This window comes from Rhodamnia argentea, chromosome 11 (assembly GCF_020921035.1).
Source record: "Rhodamnia argentea isolate NSW1041297 chromosome 11, ASM2092103v1, whole genome shotgun sequence".
Classification (NCBI taxonomy): Eukaryota; Viridiplantae; Streptophyta; class Magnoliopsida; order Myrtales; family Myrtaceae; genus Rhodamnia; species Rhodamnia argentea.
Window position 1 is genome coordinate 18,182,479 of NC_063160.1, and position 21,702 is coordinate 18,204,180.

Sequence of the window (21,702 nt, forward strand, 5' to 3'; positions counted from 1 at the left end):
TTTATATTTGCCTCCTTGAACTCTTTGCTTGCACTGCCTTTGTTGCTCGTACTTTTGCCTGTTCTTGCTGCTATAAGTGACATTCTACTTTTTTCCTCGTGCAGTACCAGCTACCATGGACTAGTGGTTGTGAGGGATAAATGGAAGCAAACACAAATCTTTGATCGCGAGTCATAGGTCAACTGAAGTCAGTAACATTTTATTAGTATAGGAAATAAAGGCAGTGTTGAGATGCACGTGCGAGTTGTGTTAGAAAAGTCCAATACCGGAGATTTGGTGTGATGCGGAGTAATTAAGATATCGTAATTGGTTCATAACTGATTGGCTTAAACTTTAAAGTGAAAGTTGGCTCAATTGGATACGTCGATGGGTTTGGGCTCCCTCTTGGCGAAGTTTCTGCTGCACCTATACAATTCAAGTAATAGTTTCTCTCCTAGTCAAGCAGAGTCTAACACGAAGGAGATAAGTTTGTTCCTTAACATTTAACACATGACGGCGACAGGATGGTTTTGTACATTCAAACATAGGCATTGCAGTACTGATGAACTCTGGCAATTTGCCAGCCAATTCCTGTTAGCTAAGTCATTTAAGACGATATGCTTCTGTGAAACTCATCAGTAATATAAGAAACCAAAGCCGAAGAAGGTCTGCAATTTCTCATTTATACTAACTCGCAACACACCTCGAACATCTCTTCTCAGCCCTACCTAGAAAAATGAGGGGTCTCATGTGCCAGTCTGTGGAAGTAACTTCAGGATGCACCATACCCGATCCCCGGTCGGTCATTGTTCCCAGGAGAGCTCCAGATCCAGCTCTGGTGGATTCTACTGGTCTTTCAAACAGAGGCAGATACTCGAGAATCGTTGAGGCTCAGAGTATCGGTGCAGCCCCAAGCAAGAGCAGATCAGTTCTCGTGCATACTGATAAAACAGGACATAACGGGATTGCCTCTTCAAACGCCATCCAGCAACCGTCTTCCCTGGATTCATCGGATAATGTCTTCCGGGTCAGAGTTGCCGCTCTTTCTTCTCTTTACATTTTTGCTGTGGCTTTATATGAAGAGTACACGCAATCCTGGCAGTGGTAGTAGTCATCGTTGCGTTGGGGAATGAAGAACTCTTAACAATTAACCGCTGAACAAATTATGAATGTGAAAAATTGAGAAACACTCTGGCTCACCGAGATGATCAGGAACGGAAGGATATCGGTTGGGTATCAAAATGAGCGTCTCAAATGATCTATTTTTAAAACAAAATGAGTATTTCGGTGGTTGCAGGTCGTTGTTATGAGGGTGTCTCTTCATTGTCAAGGCTGTGCTGGCAAAGTAAAGAAGCATCTGTCTAAGATGGAAGGTACTCATTCCGGCTCATTCCTCAGTTCACACCACGCACACGCACGCACGAGCGCACAGAGGCGTGCTTGTTCGTGGTCTTAATTGTGTAAAGTGGTTTCCCAAAATAATACTTTTCATGCTTCTGTAACAACACTTAATATGAACTAAACTGGTGCTCTTGGCACAGTTACTATATCTAAATTAGTTGCTATTTCCTTCATTGAGATTGACATTGTGTTGCTATGTTATTGCACTGATAGGTTATTAATTATATGAGACCAGTAACATGGTAGGCAAGATGTGACATCGAGGACCATGGTGAATTGCATACCATCTCGGCATTAATAAATAAGACGATATCATGATCAAATCCAATCCCTACATCCCAAGATTATAAATTCATTTATATGCATTACTATATGTTCGAGCTGAAATAATTCGAGCGATGAATAACCATATGCTTCGGCATTGTCTCCAGGAGTAACATCCTTCAGCATAGATCTGGAGACAAAGAGAGTGACTGTGAGGGGGCATGTATCACCAGCTGGAGTCCTGGAGAGCATCTCAAAGGTGAAGAGAGCTGAGTTTTGGCCTCCTTCTTGAAGAATGGAAGAAACTGTCTTCTTCAACCTTCCTCTGGGAACTGTTTCAACCTGGTGGTCCTTCCATTAAGATTAGAGAAAATTGGCTAAAAAAAATGAAAAAAAGAATGAAGACTTTGATCATGCGAGATGGCCCCAAGTCAGACTGATAGTGATGTGGGGTGTTTTGACAGGAAGGCTTGGACCAAGTGCTTGTTTCTTCTTTCTTGGGCCATTATGCTGTCCCTATTTCAGCCAAATGCACATGTTTTTGAGATTTCTATGCTTAATAGTACTGAATTATTGTGGCAAATTTTGAATGTGATTTGCCTGCAATCCCCCTCCAAGCTAACCAATCACTTTCCTAGCGCAAGATCACAGGAGAAGCATAGCATGGCTGCAACTGAAAACGACGATGAGCCCGCCAATCGGGGTTTAGTTTTATCACAAGATTAATGGGTGAGAATAGACATGGCGTCCCTTCCACTCGTGATTTGAATAGACCTCCACTGCTAGGATTTTGGTTTTTTTCCAGGGTAGTCAACAGAAAAGGAGAGAAGAAGATGAGAGATATTCCCAGACAGTACTGGACATGCATGTAGAACAAACGGATTAGTAAGGTGGTCGTTGATTTCCCAAGTTTCCTTCTGACCTGACAGCTGACATTGCCTGTGATTTCTTGGCGCAATATATCCTTTTGGATCGTTAACCTCTTTGCCAACTGCTAAGTTTGGGGCAAGGCATCTGGCTAGAAATAAATTTTCTTATTTCTAGTTTCTGAGCAAATAAACGTATTTGATAACAACATTAAATGTTTGTTCTCGGAAGATAAATTCATTTGATAACAGTATAAAATTTTTAGGATTGCAAGGCGAACGGTGGTGACTGGGGACCTGTCGCCGGCAGCCGGCGGATGGGCGATTGGCGATCCTAGAAATTTTCAATTTATTCAATTTGGCTATTTTGGCCTGTCGACATTGGCGTGGCTAATTTTCAATAGCATCTTAATATTTGTTCGAATTATTATGAATTAAGTAATTTCTTTTCTTTTCTTTCCTCCCTCCTTCTTCTTCCTCTTGGCCGATCGCCGGCCACTATGTGCGTTCTTGCGGTGCTTTCTTTTGTAGCGAGTGGTTCGACGAACTTGTGTCGGAGCAGAAACGCCCCACGACTCCGAAATCGTCTGCTGTACATAGCCAATAGCCACCGGTCTTGTTATCTTCCTCCTCATCCCGTGGCTGTTTTGACAATCTGCCCTCTTGCTTCCTTGCTGTGGGAGTGTTGGCTTCGGCCCTGCTGTGTCCGACTGTAATTTACTTCCCGTGAGGAGTATCGATTGGTCAGCGGAAGCATCAGTATTTTGGAGATCTGAAAGCTTCCAAACGCTGTTTTATCAGAAAATCGAATGGGTTTGTCTGTGATCAATTGTTCGAAAGATGGGAGTTTTTGCGAAGGAGCAGCGAAGAGGGTCCTTGTGTCCTGAAGAAGTTTCTTGATTTTCTGAAGATGAAGAGTTCGAGCCCTGAACAGGCTTTTCCGTACTTCAATTCGGTTGTTGAGGGCAGGCATGATAACCATTCCGATTCTTTATTTTTTTTGTTTTTTCTGTTATGGGAAATAGGTTTGGAACATTAACCTTATTTAGTAAAGCAATTTCACTTTTCTATTTTGTGAAACGAATGTTTAGTCGATAAATAGATTTAGAACCGAAATGAGAAATACAGATTTTCTACCGTTCTATTTCTCGAACAGAAACAGAAATGAGAATTTTTCTCATCCCTCGCTCCCTCTCTCTTGCTTGCGATCTCCCTCTCTCGTGCGTCACTGCCACCCTCTCGTCCCTGTCATACCTTACTCCCTCTCTCTTTCTTGCGGTCTTCCTCTCTCTCGTGTCCCTGCCACTCTCGCGTCCCTGCCACTCTCGCGTCCCTACCACCTGGCGCCCTTTTGCCGACCTGCCGGGCGGTGTGTGAAGCCTGGCTGCTGGCAAAGATAGAAATCTTATATCGTTTTGTATCGTTGTCAAATTCGTTTCTTTGCTTAGAAACTCATTCAGGAAATAAAAATAAAAAAGCCTATTTTTGGTCAGAAGTAGCTTTCGAAAACACAACGGTTATCATTTGCCCCCCGTCAAAGTGGCGGGTGAGGGCGAGCCTCACCGGCCTTCGCCTCTAGTAGTCACCAAGGTCTGGCGAAGAAGAAAAAGAAAAGAAAAAAGGAAAAAGAAAATAAAAAAGTAAATCGAAAAACTACTAAATTGAAAATTGTTTACGCCAACGGCGATTGATGAAAGTTGGTTGAATAAACTGAATTGGTATAAATGTAAAAAAATTATAATTTTCATTCCGCCAAACATGAGTGAAAAATGGATTTATGGCTCATTTTTTGCAAATTTACATGCGTTCTCGTTAACACGAGCCCAGCAGTCTCTCAGTTCATGCCATGCCATGCCATGATTCTCTTCGCCATGTCTTGACTCTAGGTATACACCGGGGGCCACCTCATTTTGACATTCGCCCATTCATTATGTCCATCAGGGGGCCCACTTGTCCCCTCTCTCTTCTCTCTGTTTTCTTATCTTCTTTTCGCCGGCCATGGACGACCCTCTCTCCCCAATCTCCGACGACCTGTCCATCTCCAGCAATCCGACTGTGGTCTCCGTCCGGTTAGGTTTTCGTTTCCTCCTGTCCTTACATTCGCCCGATGTCTCGATCTCCTATCCTATTCCCACTACACGATTTTGTTTCGTAGTTCTGTGCCCGCGATTATCAACGCGCTGCATGACGACGGCACGACGTCGAGACTAGGATTGGCGCCGCGACTTAGGCGTAGAGGAAGTTGCCAAGGCCCGTGAGAACCCGGACGACAGGCAAGGCAGCGAAGAGGAAGGAGTCCAGGAGGACGAGGCAGGCGGAGGGGCCCTCGGTGGAGCAGCGACGGAAGCAGGCTACCGCGAAAGACGTTGTCGGCGCCCCGCGCAGTTGAGGGAGAGGGCCGGAGGGAGATGGAGAGAGAGAGCGGGGTAACGGAGAAAAATAAAAATAAAAAACGGTGAGAGAAGAGAGAACACCGCCCATGGCTTTGCAGAAGAAAAGAAAGAAAAGACACAGACAAGAGAGAAGAGAGTGGGCAACGAAGGGGAGGGAAAAATTCTGACAGGTGGGCCCCCCTGATGGACACGTGTCGCATAATGAGTGGCGTCTGTAAAAATGAGGTGGCACTTGGTCTGTACCTAATATTTTCTCGAGTGGTCTTTTGACTATTCTCTTCTCCCATCTGCATGCAAGTGCTCATCGAAGACGTCGACGTTGTCGTCGACGTATAGATGTTATCGTCCAAGCAAATCGTTCACGCGCATCCCTTGACTGAGTCCTTCCATTCTGAACGCATCCCACATATCAGCGCATATTCATTTTCTCTTGCACAGAGAGCAAAACCAGAATTCCTTGTGGGGTTGACAAAACTGGACGAACGCGGGCGATACTGATCGGGGTCGAACAATCTTCTCTAATGTTTATTGTTAAGATATTCGTGCATCGTCACCACCACAGAGGTACACATCCTGCCCCTTGGCGCTCATTCTTGTTCTTTGCGCTCATGGGTCTCTGTCTGAAAACAGAAAGAGCTGACTTTTGGTTTCATTATGGGGGCAGCCATCCTTTTTATTGTATGGTATTAGCTAGAGAAGATCTTAATTTAGAGTTCCCTTCCTTCTATAACAATTCAACGTTGTAAGATTCAATGAACCTGGATCGATTCTCAGTCATCTACTCTGTTTCTTGATGTCAGGCTCTGCATCAGTTCTGGATATAAAATAAAGAGCTCACTGTATTCAGAGGTCAGAGAGGAAGCAGGTCTCGCCTCACCCGTGGCGCAAGAAAGGGTCAGGTTCTGACTTTCGTCGTTCCTTCCTCATTTCGTTGCTTGTGGTTGAGGCTGTGGGTCACTCTCGGCTGACTTTTGATCAAAATTATTGTGCTGGTAATCCCTCTTTTTCTTCAGTTGATGGGGACGTAAAGTCATTTCCTTTTTTCAAATGGGTGATGATACTCTTTTGATCGTCTGATGAACCGCTATGGAGGTTCTAAGGGTATTTTAGTATCAAAGTGAAAAGACCGGTCAAAAAGTCGATGTTCCAACTTTCTTTTTTTGTGCCCCTTTTGGTGGTTCTCAAATTTTAAAGTTTTGTTTTGGTTGATCAAGACTACTTTTTTCACAGTGGTCAGCACTTGTTGGTGCTTCTTGTTTTCTGACGTTGTTAAGGTGGTAAAAGTTATTCTTTGTTCATGGATTCAATTCGTGGTTCATGAAAGTCGTGTTGCTGTTTCCCTGCCATTGATTCCTTTGTAAAGGGGAAAGCGAGGTGAAGACAATTCGGTTCCCTCAAATTTTCAATTTAAGAACATCGAACTTAATTAGGCCTTGCTCCCTTCGTTTAGCTTCCGTATTGAACGACACGAGCAGTATACATTCAATGGTTATACTCGTCCTTTCTTTTGTGGAATGTAGTACCAAGGACTATTTGTACGTTAAAATGGTGTCAAATGAAGTGTGTTATATCTCTGATAACCATAATGGCTAACAATTCGGAGGGAAATTTTAATCTTTCTTTTCAATGAACTTGGAGATGCAATGCTTCTAGGACCCTTGTCCCAGATAAAGCCAACATAACAGCTACAACTCCATTTGTGGGTTGCTTTCGATTGCACATTTTCTTTTCATGAGTTATGACCACGGTAGTTACCTCAGCAGTATTCCTTCTATCAATGGATTAAAATCGAATAGAGATGGGTATACATTCTCACTGTGGAAGGCTGGGGACTGCTGTCATCTTAAACATTTGACTTTGGACTATCCCGTAACTAATATAAAGTACTTAGCACAGTTTACAAACCTTCTCTGATACATGTGCTTGTTCCTCTTGCAGTTGTTTCATCTCGTGAGTATCTTCATTTCCTTAGCACTCATCTTAAGCTGATTGCCCGCTTTTGACTTGATTCCATCAACATCTATGCCCGAATATGATTAGGTTCTACCTTAAAAACAGAAACAGAGAATTTGATGACCCATTTGAAATAGGAAAATTGGATTCTTAAGCTCTTAACCAGTGCAGGGCTGAAATAAGCCAATCATTGATATTCACCATCGTTAATATGTGCGCTTGTTTGTTTGCCATACAGCTTGTCTCTGATCCCTTGTCACGATGAGTCATCGGGTCGGCAGCGACCTTGGGGCACAAGAAACCGGCATAACAAACACAGCTTCGTTGCCAGAACATTCAGAGGCACCGTATATCCACAAAGTGGGTGTCCCTCCAAAGCAGAACCTTCTACAGGAATTCACAGCCACAGTGAAGGAGACTTTCTTTGCAGATGACCCGCTTCGTCAATTTAAAGATCAACCGCGGTCAAGGAAGTTCATTATCGGCATCCAGAGTGTTTTTCCCATTCTTGAATGGGGAAGGCACTACAACCTGACTAAGTTTAAGGGCGATCTGATTGCTGGACTTACCATAGCAAGCCTTTGCATTCCACAGGTAATAGTGATCGGAAACTTTTAAGAGCTAGATAGATTTGCTCTTTGCACTCTAGCTCCACTTCTTATGGATTCTTTATCTTTGTGAACTAGGATATTGGTTATTCAAACCTTGCAAATTTGGCTCCACAATATGGACTATGTAAGTTTTGTCTTCTTCTCTTTTTGTTAACCTAGTGTACTTGTCAGCTTAGTCATTCTCACTAGATAAGTGATATGTCCTCCGTTGCACTACAGATAGCAGCTTTGTTCCCCCTCTTATATACGCCTTCATGGGTAGCTCGAGGGATATCGCCATAGGGCCAGTAGCTGTTGTCTCTCTCTTGCTTGGGACTCTTCTTAAGGACGAGATTGATCCTGATAAATATCCCCATGATTACATACGCCTGGCATTCACGGCTACATTCTTTGCTGGCATCACCCAAGTCATGCTTGGGTTCTTCAGGTATATCACCCCGGTCGGGATTATTTGGTGTGCATTGCATTCCTTTTTCTTTTTGTTTTGGATGAGGCTGTTTATGGCGAGTCTGGTGAGTCATGTGATATTTTTAACTTTTGTCTTACTAATGGATAACACTATTTGCATTTCTAGACTGGGTTTCTTGATCGATTTCCTATCTCATGCTGCTGTTGTTGGCTTTATGGCCGGTGCTGCCATCACCATTGCTCTTCAACAGCTCAAGGGTCTGCTGGGCATAAAAAAATTCACAAAGAAGACCGACATAGTTTCTGTAATGCGTTCAGTTTGGAGTGTGGTCGATCATGGGGTATGTCAAGAAATTCAACTACTTGTTTTATCTACTAAATAGAATAACCGGCAGCATAAGTATTAAACTTGCTCTATCGTACTACTGCTTTCTCAGTGGAATTGGCAGACAATAGTGATCGGAGTGACATTCTTGGCCTTCCTTCTGCTTGCGAAATACATAGTAAGAAGTCTGTATTGTTCTTCGTTATTAAATCCTGACTGGATCTCTTCCTTGCCATTTATCTCTATTTCACGTTATATTACATCAGGGCAAAAAGAACAGGAAACTATTTTGGGTGCCTGCAATTGCCCCTCTTATCTCCGTTATCCTATCCACTTTTTTTGTGCGTATTACCCACGCTGAGAAGCATCATGTTGCAATTGTAAGAACACTTCTCTGTGGTTTTGCTCTATTTCATTTGCATTTCATATTAACTCGTTCCGTTGACCGTAGCAGTTATATTAACCCTGCCAATACAATTTTGTCTGAAGGTGGGTAAATTTAAAAAGGGTGTGAATCCATCTTCTGTTAAGGAAATCTTTTTCACTGGCACTTATCTTGCCAAGGGCTTTAAGATTGGTGTAGTTGCAGCCATGATTGCTTTGACGGTCAGAAACTTCTCCACACTTTCAGCTGAGTATTGGAGTTGTTACATGTGATTCCCTTTCCTAACTCAAATGACGTTTCTAGGAAGCCATTGCGATTGGACGGACATTTGCTACCATGAAGGACTATCAGATAGATGGAAATAAGGAAATGATAGCACTAGGAGCGATGAATGTGGTTGGTTCGATGACATCCTGTTATGTTGCTACGGGTATGAAAGGACAAATATTAAACGCTACATCGTGAACTAGAATTTTTTTCAATGATATTCACCGGATCATTTGCACTTCGTGCAGGATCTTTCTCTCGTTCTGCTGTTAATTACATGGCTGGTTGCCATACGGCAGTCTCTAACATTGTCATGTCCTGTGTGGTGTTGTTAACCCTGGAAATCATCACTCCATTATTCGAATATACTCCAAATGCAATCCTCGCATCTATCATTATATCCGCGGTGGTTGGCCTAATTGACATTGAAGCAGTAATACTGATTTGGAAAATTGACAAGTTCGATTTTGTTGCTTGCATGGGAGCCTTCTTTGGCGTGGTTTTCGTCTCTGTTGAGATAGGCCTCTTAATTGCGGTAAGATTGTCAGGAACCTTGGATAGTCTTCAGATGATTTTCATTCTCTGTGTGGATTGCTGAAGCAGAGTTTTCCTTTGGCAGGTTTCAATTTCATTTGCCAAAATTCTCTTACAAGTAACAAGACCTCGGACAGCCATTCTTGGTAAGCTACCGAGGACGACTGTGTACAGGAATATCTTGCAATACCCAGAAGCAACAAAGGTTCCAGGAGTTCTGATTGTCAGAGTTGATTCAGCCATCTATTTTTCGAATTCAAACTATATCCGTGAAAGGTACTAGATAGGAGCGAGAGCGGAGGGCAAGTTGACCCCCGGTTGTCCTTTCTAATTTATTCTGGGCCATCTTTGCTGAGAACTTCATGATTTCCATGACATAACATGCATAAATTAAGACTAACCATGAATAGGGACAAGAGAATTCTGCTCCGGTGCCTTAGAGCAGCTATTTACATTGATATGACTTGAATTTTTCAGGATATTGAGATGGCTTGGCGATGAAGAGGAATATATGAAGGAGAATCATCAACCAAGAATCCAGTACTTGATCGTGGAAATGTCTCGTAAGCTGTTTCTTGCATGACCAGCTTTGCTCTTTTTTTATTTTTCCCATGATCAATGCCCTTACAAGTATTTTGACATGATCATCTGTACCTGCAGCCGTTACAGACATCGATACTAGTGGCATACATGCCCTTGAAGAGTTGCATAAAAGCCTCCAGAAGAGGGATATTCAGGTAAGTTACGATAAAACGAATTGCTTCATGCCATTTTTATGACATTGCTGATGATGTCTCACCTACCATAAACTCACTTGTTTTGCCAAGTAATGCTCCTCCAGTTGAGATTTCACAAAAAATAACTAAGATCTTTGAGCAACTAATTGCCTCAGTACAGGTATATTTATCTATATGTCTTTATCTCTCAACTGGTTCTTATCATTCTCAGTGTCAAGCAGTTTATCTTCACTCATGCTCAAGCATGATATGTGTTTGGCAGGACAGGCCCTATAAGCAGACAGGCTTTAGCTCATCTCTTGATTGCATTCCACTTGGACAAACGACCATCTTACATTTTACATGATTACTTTTCCCGTATTCTTCTGCAGCTTCTTCTTGCAAATCCAGGGCCCGCGGTGATCGACAAGCTTCACGCGTCCAAGTTCACCGACTTGATTGGGGAGGATAACATCTTCCTCACCGTATCAGACGCTGTTGTGACCTGTGCTCCCAAGGTCGAACAAGCCTAATCGTCCCATTTTGTACGCTCCATAACTTCCATAATTGTCTTACTTGACGATCAAACAGATCGGGCTCTAACTAAGACTTCTCTTGATCTTGAAATGGTGTGTATAGACCCACAACGCTGACTGAAGGTATTGGAATATATAAATATTAAACCACGCCTTCTTTTAAAAGCTTAATCTAATAGAAGAATGCATGATTTAATATTTATATATTCCAATAGAAGGTCGCGATCGAAGTCTGTGTTTATGAGTCAATAAAGAAATCAGAGCCAGTTGTGAACATTTTGTGGTGGCAGGACATGAAATGAGTCTGAATGGTGAGTGATAACATAAGCTTTTCTCTCTGTGGGGCTATTACATTGTCTGTACATTTTGTCTCTACTTTGTTCTGGCATGCTTGTGTTCTTCTTCTTGACTCCTAAACGAAATGGGCCAAATAAATGGAACGTGTGCTTCTCAGTTGTTTTTCTCTTTTATCCCAATCCCTTTGCTTATACATTATTCATTCAAGCATGTCAACATGTCTGCAATTATCAATTCAAACGATGGGAAGATTCGTTCATACAAACATAACGTTGCCATAGACAACGACGAAGAGAAGGATATGCATTTCGATCCCCCTAGGAAAACAAAATTAGATTGCAGTGTCTTAGACATTTTGTTAGAAAATCCAGACTCTCCCACGTCTGCACTTTTAAACTTTCGCTGGGAAAATCACCAATGATCGTCAACTTTCTCCTGGTTACGGGCAATGCGGACCTTCTTACTTCGCTACCACGTACTTTGAGAAATCATTTCATGCGGTCAATTTCATTGCTGGCTTTGCTCTTGGAGAAATATAACTAGTTTTCGGCTAAGAAAATGAAGGAAAATCACGGAAATATATGTGCCATGTAGCTTGTAGTGTGCTTTGAGAGGATGTTAAATCCTATGGTTCACTGCCTTAGTTTGAGTAGAGCGGATGCAAGATCAAGATTTTGAAAGGTCAAAGTTTGATGACCAACCTTTTAATTCCTTTTGCTCTAAGTTGCTAGTTCAAACTTCTTCGTGTAGGTTAGAACAAATGCAAAGTGTAATGGAAAAATTTACCGAGAGAAAAATTAGTAAATCACATCATAAAATAAACGTCGATAACTAACTCAAATGAGAGTTGTTAACCTATTATTACGTGAAAGTTTAATCTAAAAAAAAAAATGGCGGGTTATGCTAAAGGTTGGTAAGTTTTTAAAAGAGTTAGTAAATGTAAAGAATTGTCAACAAATGACATAAAATTTTGATAACACAATAGATAAATTTTGTAGATAAGAAAGGATATCGGTAAGTCACTCGATGGAAAGGTAATAACCAAAAATTAGTTGGTAATTCAATCCGATGGTAATTGATAAATCACGTTAATTTGGGTTAATAATTTGATATAGTGCTTAGTAAAATCGAACCGTTAGTAAGTTACGAAAATAAACGGTAGCTAAGTTTGAACAAAAATTCCATATTTGCACACCATCAAGAAATGTTGGCAATTTTGTAAAACTGGTGAAATTTACCGGGGCGAAGGAAAATTCGTATGTTTTTTTAAGAATTCTGCCATTTACGGAATGCTTTTCATGGTTGTGAAGATCTAAACTAGCCTAAGTAATACAATGTTAAGCTAGTAAATTAAAATCTAATCGCGACATTGGACCACCTCCTCGTATGAGCTCATAGTACCCACTAGACAACTCAGGGCACATTCGACTATCAAAACAGAAAAGGAAAGATTATAGAAGTTCATCATATGTACAGCTGGATTTAAGGAACCAACTAACCCACAAACAAAACTATTAACAAAAAATTGCCATTTGATAAATAAATTAAGTTAATTTAACCCGAATCACGAAAGCAAATTGTATGCTTTCTCATCCTTCTCTTTCCTTTTTTTTTTTTCTAAATATTTTTAATCCTTCATTTTGGTTGAACAGGTTTCTTAATCTCTCCGGAGGTTCTGACAGCGTTGTCGCGCGGCCCACGACCCGTTCTTCTGAGCCATCCGATTGTTTGACCTCCTCTTCAGCTCGACGATCTGATCTTGCCACCTACCCCTCACCATTTCCCGACCATCGCACGTAAATATTCCATTACCGTCGACGACGCTGCATGGTGATCCCCAAGACACGGTCGAGCTCAGGCCCAGTTCGTAGTTATAAACTAGGCGCGACTCGGGGTCGGACAGCGTCTCGTAGGCCTCGTGAAGCCAGAGGAACATCCTCGTCGACTCTTCTTTCATCGACGGGTCGCGACACGCGTCCGGGTGATAACGGAGCGCCAGCGATCTGTACGCTTTCTTGATGTCGCCAGGGCTCGTGTCGTTAGGGTTCAGTGAAAGCAGCTCGTAGTAGTTGGAGCCATTTTCACGTGCCGTCCTGGTCGCCGGCGATGATGATGATGATGATTGGCATGAGATGGTGATCCTGGGTCGTGGCCTCGGTGCTGTGGAGAGCGAGGGAGACTGAGAGAGAGAAAGCTGGGAGGCTTTTAGGGTTGAAGCGAGAGAGATGGCCATGAATGATCTTGGAACCGAGTTGTGTGTGAAGAACAGAACGGCAAGAGACTTGATATAGCTTGGTTTGCTAGCTCTTGCTGAGCAGAAGCCGAATGAGTTGGGATTATATTTATAGGGGTCCGTGAACGTGTGAGTCGGTCGATGTTGTCAATTCGTATCATCATCTACAAAGTAGTAGGTACCAACCATGAAAGTTCAAGGCAGGTGGCTTCCGAAGACCACGTTGAGTTCGACGTCAAACGCGTTCTCGTAGTAAAATATCGATTTGGGCAACAACTGTAGTTAAATACCAGCCATCATCGGTGGACTGACCAAGGGAAGGGATTAAGTACTCCGTGGCGAGTTCATTAGTAGATTGATGATGACCTCGACTCGAGAGGAAATTACGCAAAGGTTTTAGACATATTTTATTTGTGTCAATTTAGTCAATCCTAAGCGTGTCAATTTAGCGAATTCGATCCTAAAGCTTTTTATGATTTGCGATTAATTTAGATACGAAAACGCTAATGTGGCGGTCTGGTCTGTGTCATTGGTCCGACATGGCACGTCCGACGCCGACGTGGATAATTTTAGTAACCTTTTTTTTATTTTTAAATTTTGTGAATTTAATATATATATATATATATATATTTTTTTTTTGCTTTTCCTCTTTTTCTTTTAAACTCGTAGCCGGCAAGGTTGCCGGCCACGATTAAGGACCGGCAACCCTCTCCTGGTCCGGGAGAAGGCGTCGGGCCCCTCGCTTGTGGCCTCACCCGGACCAGCCTACGGCCGGTGACCTCGTCGGCCAAGAGTTGGAAAAAAAAAAAGGAAAAGGAAAAGAAGGAAAAAAAGAAAACCTTTTTAATTGTGATATGTTGGGCGCATCACTTTTTGAATTATTTTGGCTTTTATGTACGATTTGAGAGAGAGAGAGAGATCGGGCGAGTGGGTGACAAAAAAAAGAGTTCGGGTACCCATATGTGAATTTTGGCCGTGTCGTGGATTATTAAGCTGCGAAAAACCGACCTGTGATTTAGCGAGACCGAGGATGGGATTTCCCTCTCGCTTTCTTCGAGTCCAAAGCATCTCTCGATTTAATTTCAAATCCACCCTGTGGCCTTGGTTTTTAAAACCGATGATTTTTCCAATAGCTTGACCATTTCTTCTTTCGTTATCCGTTATTTGGCCCCGATTATTCAAGAAGGAAACAAAGAGAATCGTTCGATTTAAAACGACGACTACCCAGATAACATGGAAAAAGAAAGGTCAATCCGTAATCATCGAGCGCAATTGGAGTTGGCAAATGCACGTGGCATGTTAGTTTTTCCAAAATTTTCTCTGGAAACAACGTGGAATAATACATCATATCTTTCTCTCTCGTCCATTCAAACGATGTGAAAATTCATTTGTACGGACATAACATCTGCATAGATAACGGCGAATGTAAGGATATACATTTTTATTTTCCTAGAAATACACGATTACATTGCAATGCCTTAGGCAGTTTCAATTTCATGGATCGTGTGGATGGAGAGCTTCTTTTGTTAGAAAATCCAGACTGCCCCACAATTATGCTCCCAAAATTCCATGGGGAAAATTAGACAATTTTGACAGTACATTCAAGTTGAAATTCTAGAAGGGAAATTGAGTAATTGTTCAACTCGATTCTCTCTGATTTTGGTGTATATCCCGGATATACGTCTTTTCAAAAAATACGACGGCAACAATATTGGGGTAAATAACACCTTAAAAAACAGCAATCGTCGTCAAGCATCCAAGTATTATAAATAATGCTCGAATCTTCATCAACAATAGAATATCTTCAATAACCAATGCACTTTTCTTAGTAGTCATGTGCTACCGTAAACAGGGTAATGTGTTTTTGAATTTTGAAATCTCAAAATTCCGATGGATGACACCCGATGTACTTATTATTAATGTGTAATTATATGTATATTGAGGTATTTATGTAATTGTGTTTATTTATACCCTTATTATAATTAGTTACTCATATAAATATATATTATACAACCCTAATTTGGGTTGAGCCACCATAAACACTCTGTGACTTTAACCATCAACATGGTATTAGAGAGGGAAAACGCATCACGTTCTTCAACATCTTTACCCTAAATCAACAATTTCTTTGCTCCAATTACTGCCTCAACAATGTTCAATGCATCTGCAAATTTTTCTTCTTTTCTACCATCTCTTTGGCCATCATCTTCTCTTTTTGTTAATCCCAATTTCTCATCACCTCTAATAATATAACGTCCACTTTCACCTCTTCTTCTCTTTTCTCTACCGTGCCGATCTCTACTGCTGCCCAAATTACCGCCGTGCAATCAACCTCGCCAACTCCATCTCGGTTTGAACCGATCATAATCTATAACAATATGTTGGGATATATGGGGGATTTTTTCCGTGTTCGCAGAGGCTTATCAATGATCTGAATTGTACTGTGGTGGCCAATCCCTCTTATTCCATTTGGATCAAGATGGATCAATGCATTTGTAGTTTGATTAACTCAACCCTCACAGTTGAGATTTTCTATGAAGTTCATGATCTTCGAACATCTTAAGAGATTTGACTATCTCTAGGGTGACACTTTACTAATGGATGCGCAGCCAAGAAAATTGGATTAAAGCTTGATTTTCGGAACGCCGTTAAGAAACATGATCAGTCAATATCTGATTATCTTCAGCATTCGAAGTCAATTACGGATTCTCTCACCGCAATCAATTGCTCCGTCCGTGATAAGGACCTGGTGATTCAATCCCTCAATGGGCTCCCATCAGAGTATGATCCTTTTGTTACATCGGTCACCAATAGCCCTACTATTCTTTCCTTCGGTGATCTGCGGTCACGCCTCCTCATACAAGAAGAACGATTTCTTCAAAAATTGAATGCCCCGTCTTCATCTGATATTCATCATGCTTTGATTGGTCATGTCACTTCACCCAATCCACTGTTTCGAGGGAGTTGTGGTGGATGTAATTTTAGGGGCCGAAGATCTGGTCAAGAGCAAGGTGGAGGGTTCTCGCGTGATCAATCGGTTTGGAAAGCTTCCAATGATCGATTTAATTTACAGCCATTCTCTGTCCGCTATGCTGATCGGTCCTCCCCTTTCTCTAGTCGGCCTTGTGGTGGTTCGAGGTCCTATGTTCCCCCATTCACCTAGGAAGGTGTTAAAATATGTCTCGAGTTTGATCCTAAAACGAACATATGAATTGCGAAAAAAAAAAATAAAGGCTGAACTTCTGTGGATGAACGAAATCAAGAGAATCCAAACCAAAACGAAAAGGATATATTCTTGTTGGATTTGGCAAGGGACTTTATACGATGCAGTCTTGTATTTGGTTTTGATTTTGTGGTTTTTCAATAGAAAGTCCAAGTGGACTTTGATTTGGGGATTATTGACTCGGTCAAGAAAGGATAAGGACTTGTTCAAATAAAAGGAAAGGGTAAAGAAAAAAAAAAAAAAACAGATACGGACTCTATCATGCAGAAGTTGTTTTGCGTCCAGCTTGCATATATAATAGCAAGCGAACGTCTTGGCCGAAGATCATCGTTGAAGCGCCGACGTACGAGCGCTTGATAGAGGATTTTTCTCCGTCATTGAATTCTAAGTGTTGAAGCCAATAGAAATCTTGTATCAAGGTTTGTGTTATTTTTCTTTTGCGAGATTATTTCGCAAGGAATTGAGGGCTAAACACTGTGTGCGTTTTTAAATGTAATTGGGGCTGGGAAATACCGTGAGTGTTTGAGTGACTCGAGTGTGGTTCTGTAATCTCCGTGTATCGCTCGTTCTATAGCGGAATTCGTTGCTGCTCTTCCCGTGGACGTAGGTCTCTACGATCGAACCACGTACATCCGGTGTCCGATTTATTTTCTTATTCTGTCTAGTTTATTGTTCGATCGCTTGTTCCGCGCAACGGAAGGCATTCTTGGATCTAGGCCTTAGCTTTCTTGTCGGATACGTAATAGAGCCAGGCACACTGCGCTACAATGTTGGCAAAGATTTAACCATGCCTTCACTACAACCGATTTAACGGAGCCGGGCACACTGCTTCACTACATCAACACTTATTACTTGAGATATTCTCTTACATTTTAAGTCTTGATAACGAGTATTAACTAAGAAAATAAAAGAGGAAACTTAGAGAAAGTATATGCCTTGTAGCTTATAGTATGCTTTGAGAGGATGTGAAACCCTTTGTCAACAAATGACATAAAATTTTGATAACACAATAGATAAATTTTGTAAATAAGAAAGGATATTGGTAAGTCACTCGATGGAAAGGTAATAACCAAAAATTAGTTGGTAATTCAATCCGACAGTAACCGATAAATCACGTTAATTTGGGTTAATAATTTGATATAGTGCTTAGTAAAATCGAACCGTTAGTAAGTTACGAAAATAAATGGTAGCTAAGTTTGAACAAAAATTCCATATTTGCACACCATCAAGAAAAGTTGGCAATTTTGTAAAACTGTTGAAATTTACCGGGGCGAAGGAAAATTCGTATGTTTTTTTAGGAATTCTGCCATTTATGGAATTTTTTCATGGTTATGAAGATCTAAACTAGCCTAATTAATACAATGTTAAGCTGGTAGATTAAAATCTAATCGCGACAATGGACCACCTCCTCGTATGAGCTCATAGTACCCGCTAGACAACTCGGGGCACATTCAACCATCAAAACAGAAAACGAAAGATTATAGAAGTTCATCATATGTACAGCAGGATTTAAGGAACCAACTAACCCACAAACAAAACTATTAACAAAAAATTGCCATTTGATAAATAAATAAAGTTAATTTAACCCGAATCACGAAAGCAAATTGTATGCTTTCTCATCCTTCTCTTTCCTTTTTTTTTTTCTAAATATTTTTAATCCTTCATTTTGGTTGAACAGGTTTCTTAATCTCTCCGGAGGTTCTGAGAGCGTTGTCGCGCGGCCCACGACCCGTTCTTCTGAGCCATCCGATTGTTTGACCTCCTCTTCAGCTCGACGATCTGATCTTGCCACCTACCCCTCACCATTTCCTGACCATCGCATGTAAATATTCCATTACCGTCGACGACGCTGCATGGTGATCCCCAAGACATGGTCGAGCTCAGGCCCAGTTCGTAGTTATAAACTAGGCGCGACTCGGGGTCGGACAGCGTCTCGTAGGCCTCGTGAAGCCGGAGGAACATCCTAGTCGACTCTTCTTTCATCGACGGGTCGTGACACGCGTCCGGGTGATAACGGAGCACTAGCGATCTGTACGCTTTCTTGATGTCGCCAGGGCTCGTGTCGTTAGGGTTCAGTGAAAGCAGCTCGTAGTAGTTGGAGCCATTTTCACGTGCCGTCCCGGTTGCCGGCGATGATGATGATGAAGATTGGCATGAGATGGTGATCCTGGGTCGTGGCCTCGGTGCTGTGGAGAGCGAGGGAGACTGAGAGAGAGAAAACTGGGAGGCTTTTAGGGTTGAAGCGAGAGAGATGGCCATGAATGATCTTGGAACCGAGTTGTGGGTGAAGAACAGAACGGCAAGAGACTTGATAGCTTGGTTTGCCAGCTCTTGCTGAGCAGAAGTCGAATGAGTTGGGATTATATTTATAGGGGTCCGTGAACGTGTGAGTCGGTCAATGTTGTCGATTCGTATCATCATCTACAAAGTAGTAGGTACCAACCATGAAAGTTCAAGGCAGGTGGCTTCCGAAGACCACGTTGAGTTCGATGTCAAACGCGTTCTCGTAGTAAAATATCGATTTGGGCAACAACTGTAGTTAAATACCAGCCATCATCGGTGGACTGACCAAGGGAAGGGATTAAGTACTCCGTGGCGAGTTCATTAGTAGATTGATGATGACCTCAACTCGAGAGGAAATTACGCAAAGGTTTTAGACATATTTTATTTGTGCCAATTTAGTTCTAAGTCTGTCAATTTAGCGAATTCGATCATGATGTGCGATTAATTTAGATACGAAAACACTAATGCGGCGGTCTAGTCTGTGTCATCGGTCCTACGTGGCACGTCCGACGCCGACGTGTGGATAATTTTAGCAACCTTTTTTATTTTTAAATTTTGTGAATTTAATATTTTTTTTTGTTTTTCCTCTTTTTCTTTTAACTCTTAGCCGGCAAGGTCGCCAGTCACAGTTGAGGATTGGCGACCCTCTCCTGGTCCGGGAGAAGGCGTCGGGCCCTTGCTTGTGGTCTACAAGGGCACCGAGGCACTCACTCGTAGACGGCAACTGCGTGGATACCCTCACCCAGGCCAACCTATGGCTGGTGACCTTGTCGGCCAAGAATTGGAAAAAAAAAAAAAGGAAAAGGAAAAGAAGGAAAAAAAAGAAAAGAATAAAGAATAAAAAAATTATTCACTTTAGCGCCGGCCATGCCACATAAGACTATTGGCACCGACTAGATTGATAAATCGTCAAAAAGTTTAGAACTAAAATGACAAATTATCAAAAGATTTAGGACTAAATTGACACAATTAAAAGGTTTACGATTTAAATTTGATATTGTCAAAAGGTTTAGGATCAAATTGAAAAGTTTAGGACTGAATTAGTACAAGAACAATAAGTTTGGACTTTTTTAGTAATTTTCCGATGACTTTAGGGTGGATTGTAACTACCATCATTCACCCTTTATGTTGATGAAAAGAATTTCTCAACAGACGATCTTTATCTCGATGTGTTGGGCTGAAGAATTATTCCGTGAACGTCACGTATTGCGTCATGAGTTAATGTGGTGCCCTGTCTACAGATGTCAATTTTTCTGGATGTGTTGTCGTTCATTGAAAGTCATGGTAGAACATTGATTTGTAGGCATAAATGACACTAACAAAAAGAGGGGCCCATGTAAATTGTCTGGTTAGTGTGCTAACGATGATAGATAATCCACTACTCAACATTATGTCTATAAAACGTTTTTCACATTTAACCATATATTAATATCAATAAAAAAAAAAGTATAATAAACTCAATGTTTGGTCGTGAAAGATAGTTTGGATCTTCGAAAGACATAGGCTCGTTATCAAACATGTCTTCGGGACAAAGCGAGGTTTAAAAAACCCTCGTGGACGACTCCATTTAGGACAAACAGGCCAAATCAAGTTTTAGATCTCACAATATACTCAGAACCTATCTTGACCAGAAAGGGTCTTCTTCCCCCCTCTCGTTGCTAAACAAAACAAAGGTAGGTGTCAAATTTTTGCGTATTAAAATCTCATCGGGCGGACAATCAGCTACCCCTATAAGCCGATGGCGCAGAAGGCTGGCGAGCACGGTTTTCTAACTCGCGTTACTTGAGGTCGACTCGTAGCATCGACCGGCAACCTAAATCACTTGCGACGTGATGGTGATCAAATAATAGGTGAGATTGAATGCATTTTCAATATCTTGTTTTCTTCCACTTGGTTTCCGGTGGTGTGAACGTACACATTCAATATTGATATAGCTATATCGTGTTAGGTGTTAGGCCAATGTGTATTGCGTGTGTACATTTTGTACATAGAATGTGTCGCCCTTAAAATGGTCAACCACCATAAGAAATTTGTACATAGCTTGTCCAAGAAGAGTACAAGAAATTTGTGCTCGCTCTTCTTTGGAGAGACAAAAAGTTAACCAGTAAATCCAGGGCCGGCGAGATTAGTCAAAGCATGATTAATCATTCTTGTCTGTTTCGGCCGCCCGTTGGATGCAGCCGAACCGGCACATGTCACGGGCCAGAACTAGGGCTGGAATTTGGCCGCCGCACAGGCCTCAAATGTCATTAATAGTTAAATCACGTTTTGATTTTATGCACTTCAGATTTTGAAAAATTGATACGAGCGCTGGTTTTTTTTATTTTTTCCCAATCTTTCTGTCTAGTCCATTCAAACGATGTGAAGATTCATTTGTACAGACATAACATCTGCATAGATAACGGCGAATGTAAGGATATACATATTTATTTTCCTAGAAAGACACGATTACATTGCAATGTCTTAGGCAGTTTCAATTTCATGGATCGTGTGGATGGAGAGCTTCTTTTGTTAGAAAATCTAGACTGCCCCACAATTATGCTCCCAAAATTCCACGGGGAAAATTAGACAATTTTGACAGTCCATTCAAGTTGAACTCGAATCTTCATCAACAATCGAATATCTTCAATAACCAATGCACTTTTCTCGGTAGTCATGTGCTACCGTAAACAGGGTAATGTGTTTTTGAATTTTGAAATCTCAAAATTCTGATGGATGACACCCGATGTACTTATTATTAACGTGTAATTATATATATATATATATATATATATATATATATATATATATATTGAGGTATTTCTGTAGTTGTGTTTATTTATACCCTTATTGTAATTAGTTACTCATATAAATATATATTATACAACCCTAGTTTGGGTTGAGTCACCATAAACACTCTGTGACTTTAACCATCAACATGGTATCGGAGCGGGAAAACGCATCACGTTCTTCAACATCTTTACCCTAAATCAACACTTCCTTTGCTCCAATTACTGCCTCAATAATGTTCAATGCATATGCGAATTTT

The 21,702-nt window shown here is 41.4% G+C and overlaps 3 protein-coding genes across 7 annotated transcripts; 2 read left to right on the plus strand and 1 right to left on the minus strand.

The window, feature by feature from the left end:
* The first annotated feature begins 715 nt into the window (after window positions 1-715).
* On the plus strand, window positions 716-2,250 carry LOC115747394 (protein SODIUM POTASSIUM ROOT DEFECTIVE 3-like). The gene is made up of 3 exons (XM_030683546.2): window positions 716-1,006; window positions 1,277-1,352; window positions 1,812-2,250. The coding sequence occupies exons 1-3, from the start codon at window positions 716-718 to the stop codon at window positions 1,934-1,936; spliced, it is 492 nt and encodes a 163-aa protein (XP_030539406.1). The 3' UTR covers window positions 1,937-2,250.
* Window positions 2,251-5,235: 2,985 nt separating this feature from the next.
* Window positions 5,236-11,093, plus strand: LOC115747390 (sulfate transporter 1.3-like). Of its 5 annotated transcripts, none has more exons than XM_048272990.1 (16): window positions 5,236-5,467; window positions 5,615-5,796; window positions 7,095-7,450; window positions 7,543-7,591; window positions 7,687-7,894; window positions 8,042-8,216; window positions 8,313-8,378; window positions 8,467-8,580; window positions 8,690-8,806; window positions 8,889-9,015; window positions 9,101-9,387; window positions 9,472-9,662; window positions 9,864-9,949; window positions 10,047-10,123; window positions 10,495-10,761; window positions 10,857-11,093. In XM_048272990.1, exons 3-15 carry the CDS (start codon window positions 7,118-7,120, stop codon window positions 10,633-10,635), a joined length of 1,971 nt encoding a protein of 656 aa, XP_048128947.1. In that variant the 5' UTR covers window positions 5,236-5,467; window positions 5,615-5,796; window positions 7,095-7,117; the 3' UTR covers window positions 10,636-10,761; window positions 10,857-11,093. The 5 variants fall into 5 exon arrangements, with proteins under 5 accessions (XP_048128947.1, XP_048128948.1, XP_030539399.2 ...); XM_048272991.1 differs by having other exon boundaries at window positions 5,704-5,797; XM_030683539.2 differs by lacking the exon at window positions 5,615-5,796.
* Window positions 11,094-12,592: 1,499 nt separating this feature from the next.
* LOC115747232 (chaperone protein dnaJ 20, chloroplastic-like) lies at window positions 12,593-13,168 on the minus strand. The gene has a single exon (XM_030683291.1). It carries the CDS (start codon window positions 13,166-13,168, stop codon window positions 12,593-12,595), a length of 576 nt encoding a protein of 191 aa, XP_030539151.1.
* Between the last annotated feature and the right edge of the window lie 8,534 nt (window positions 13,169-21,702).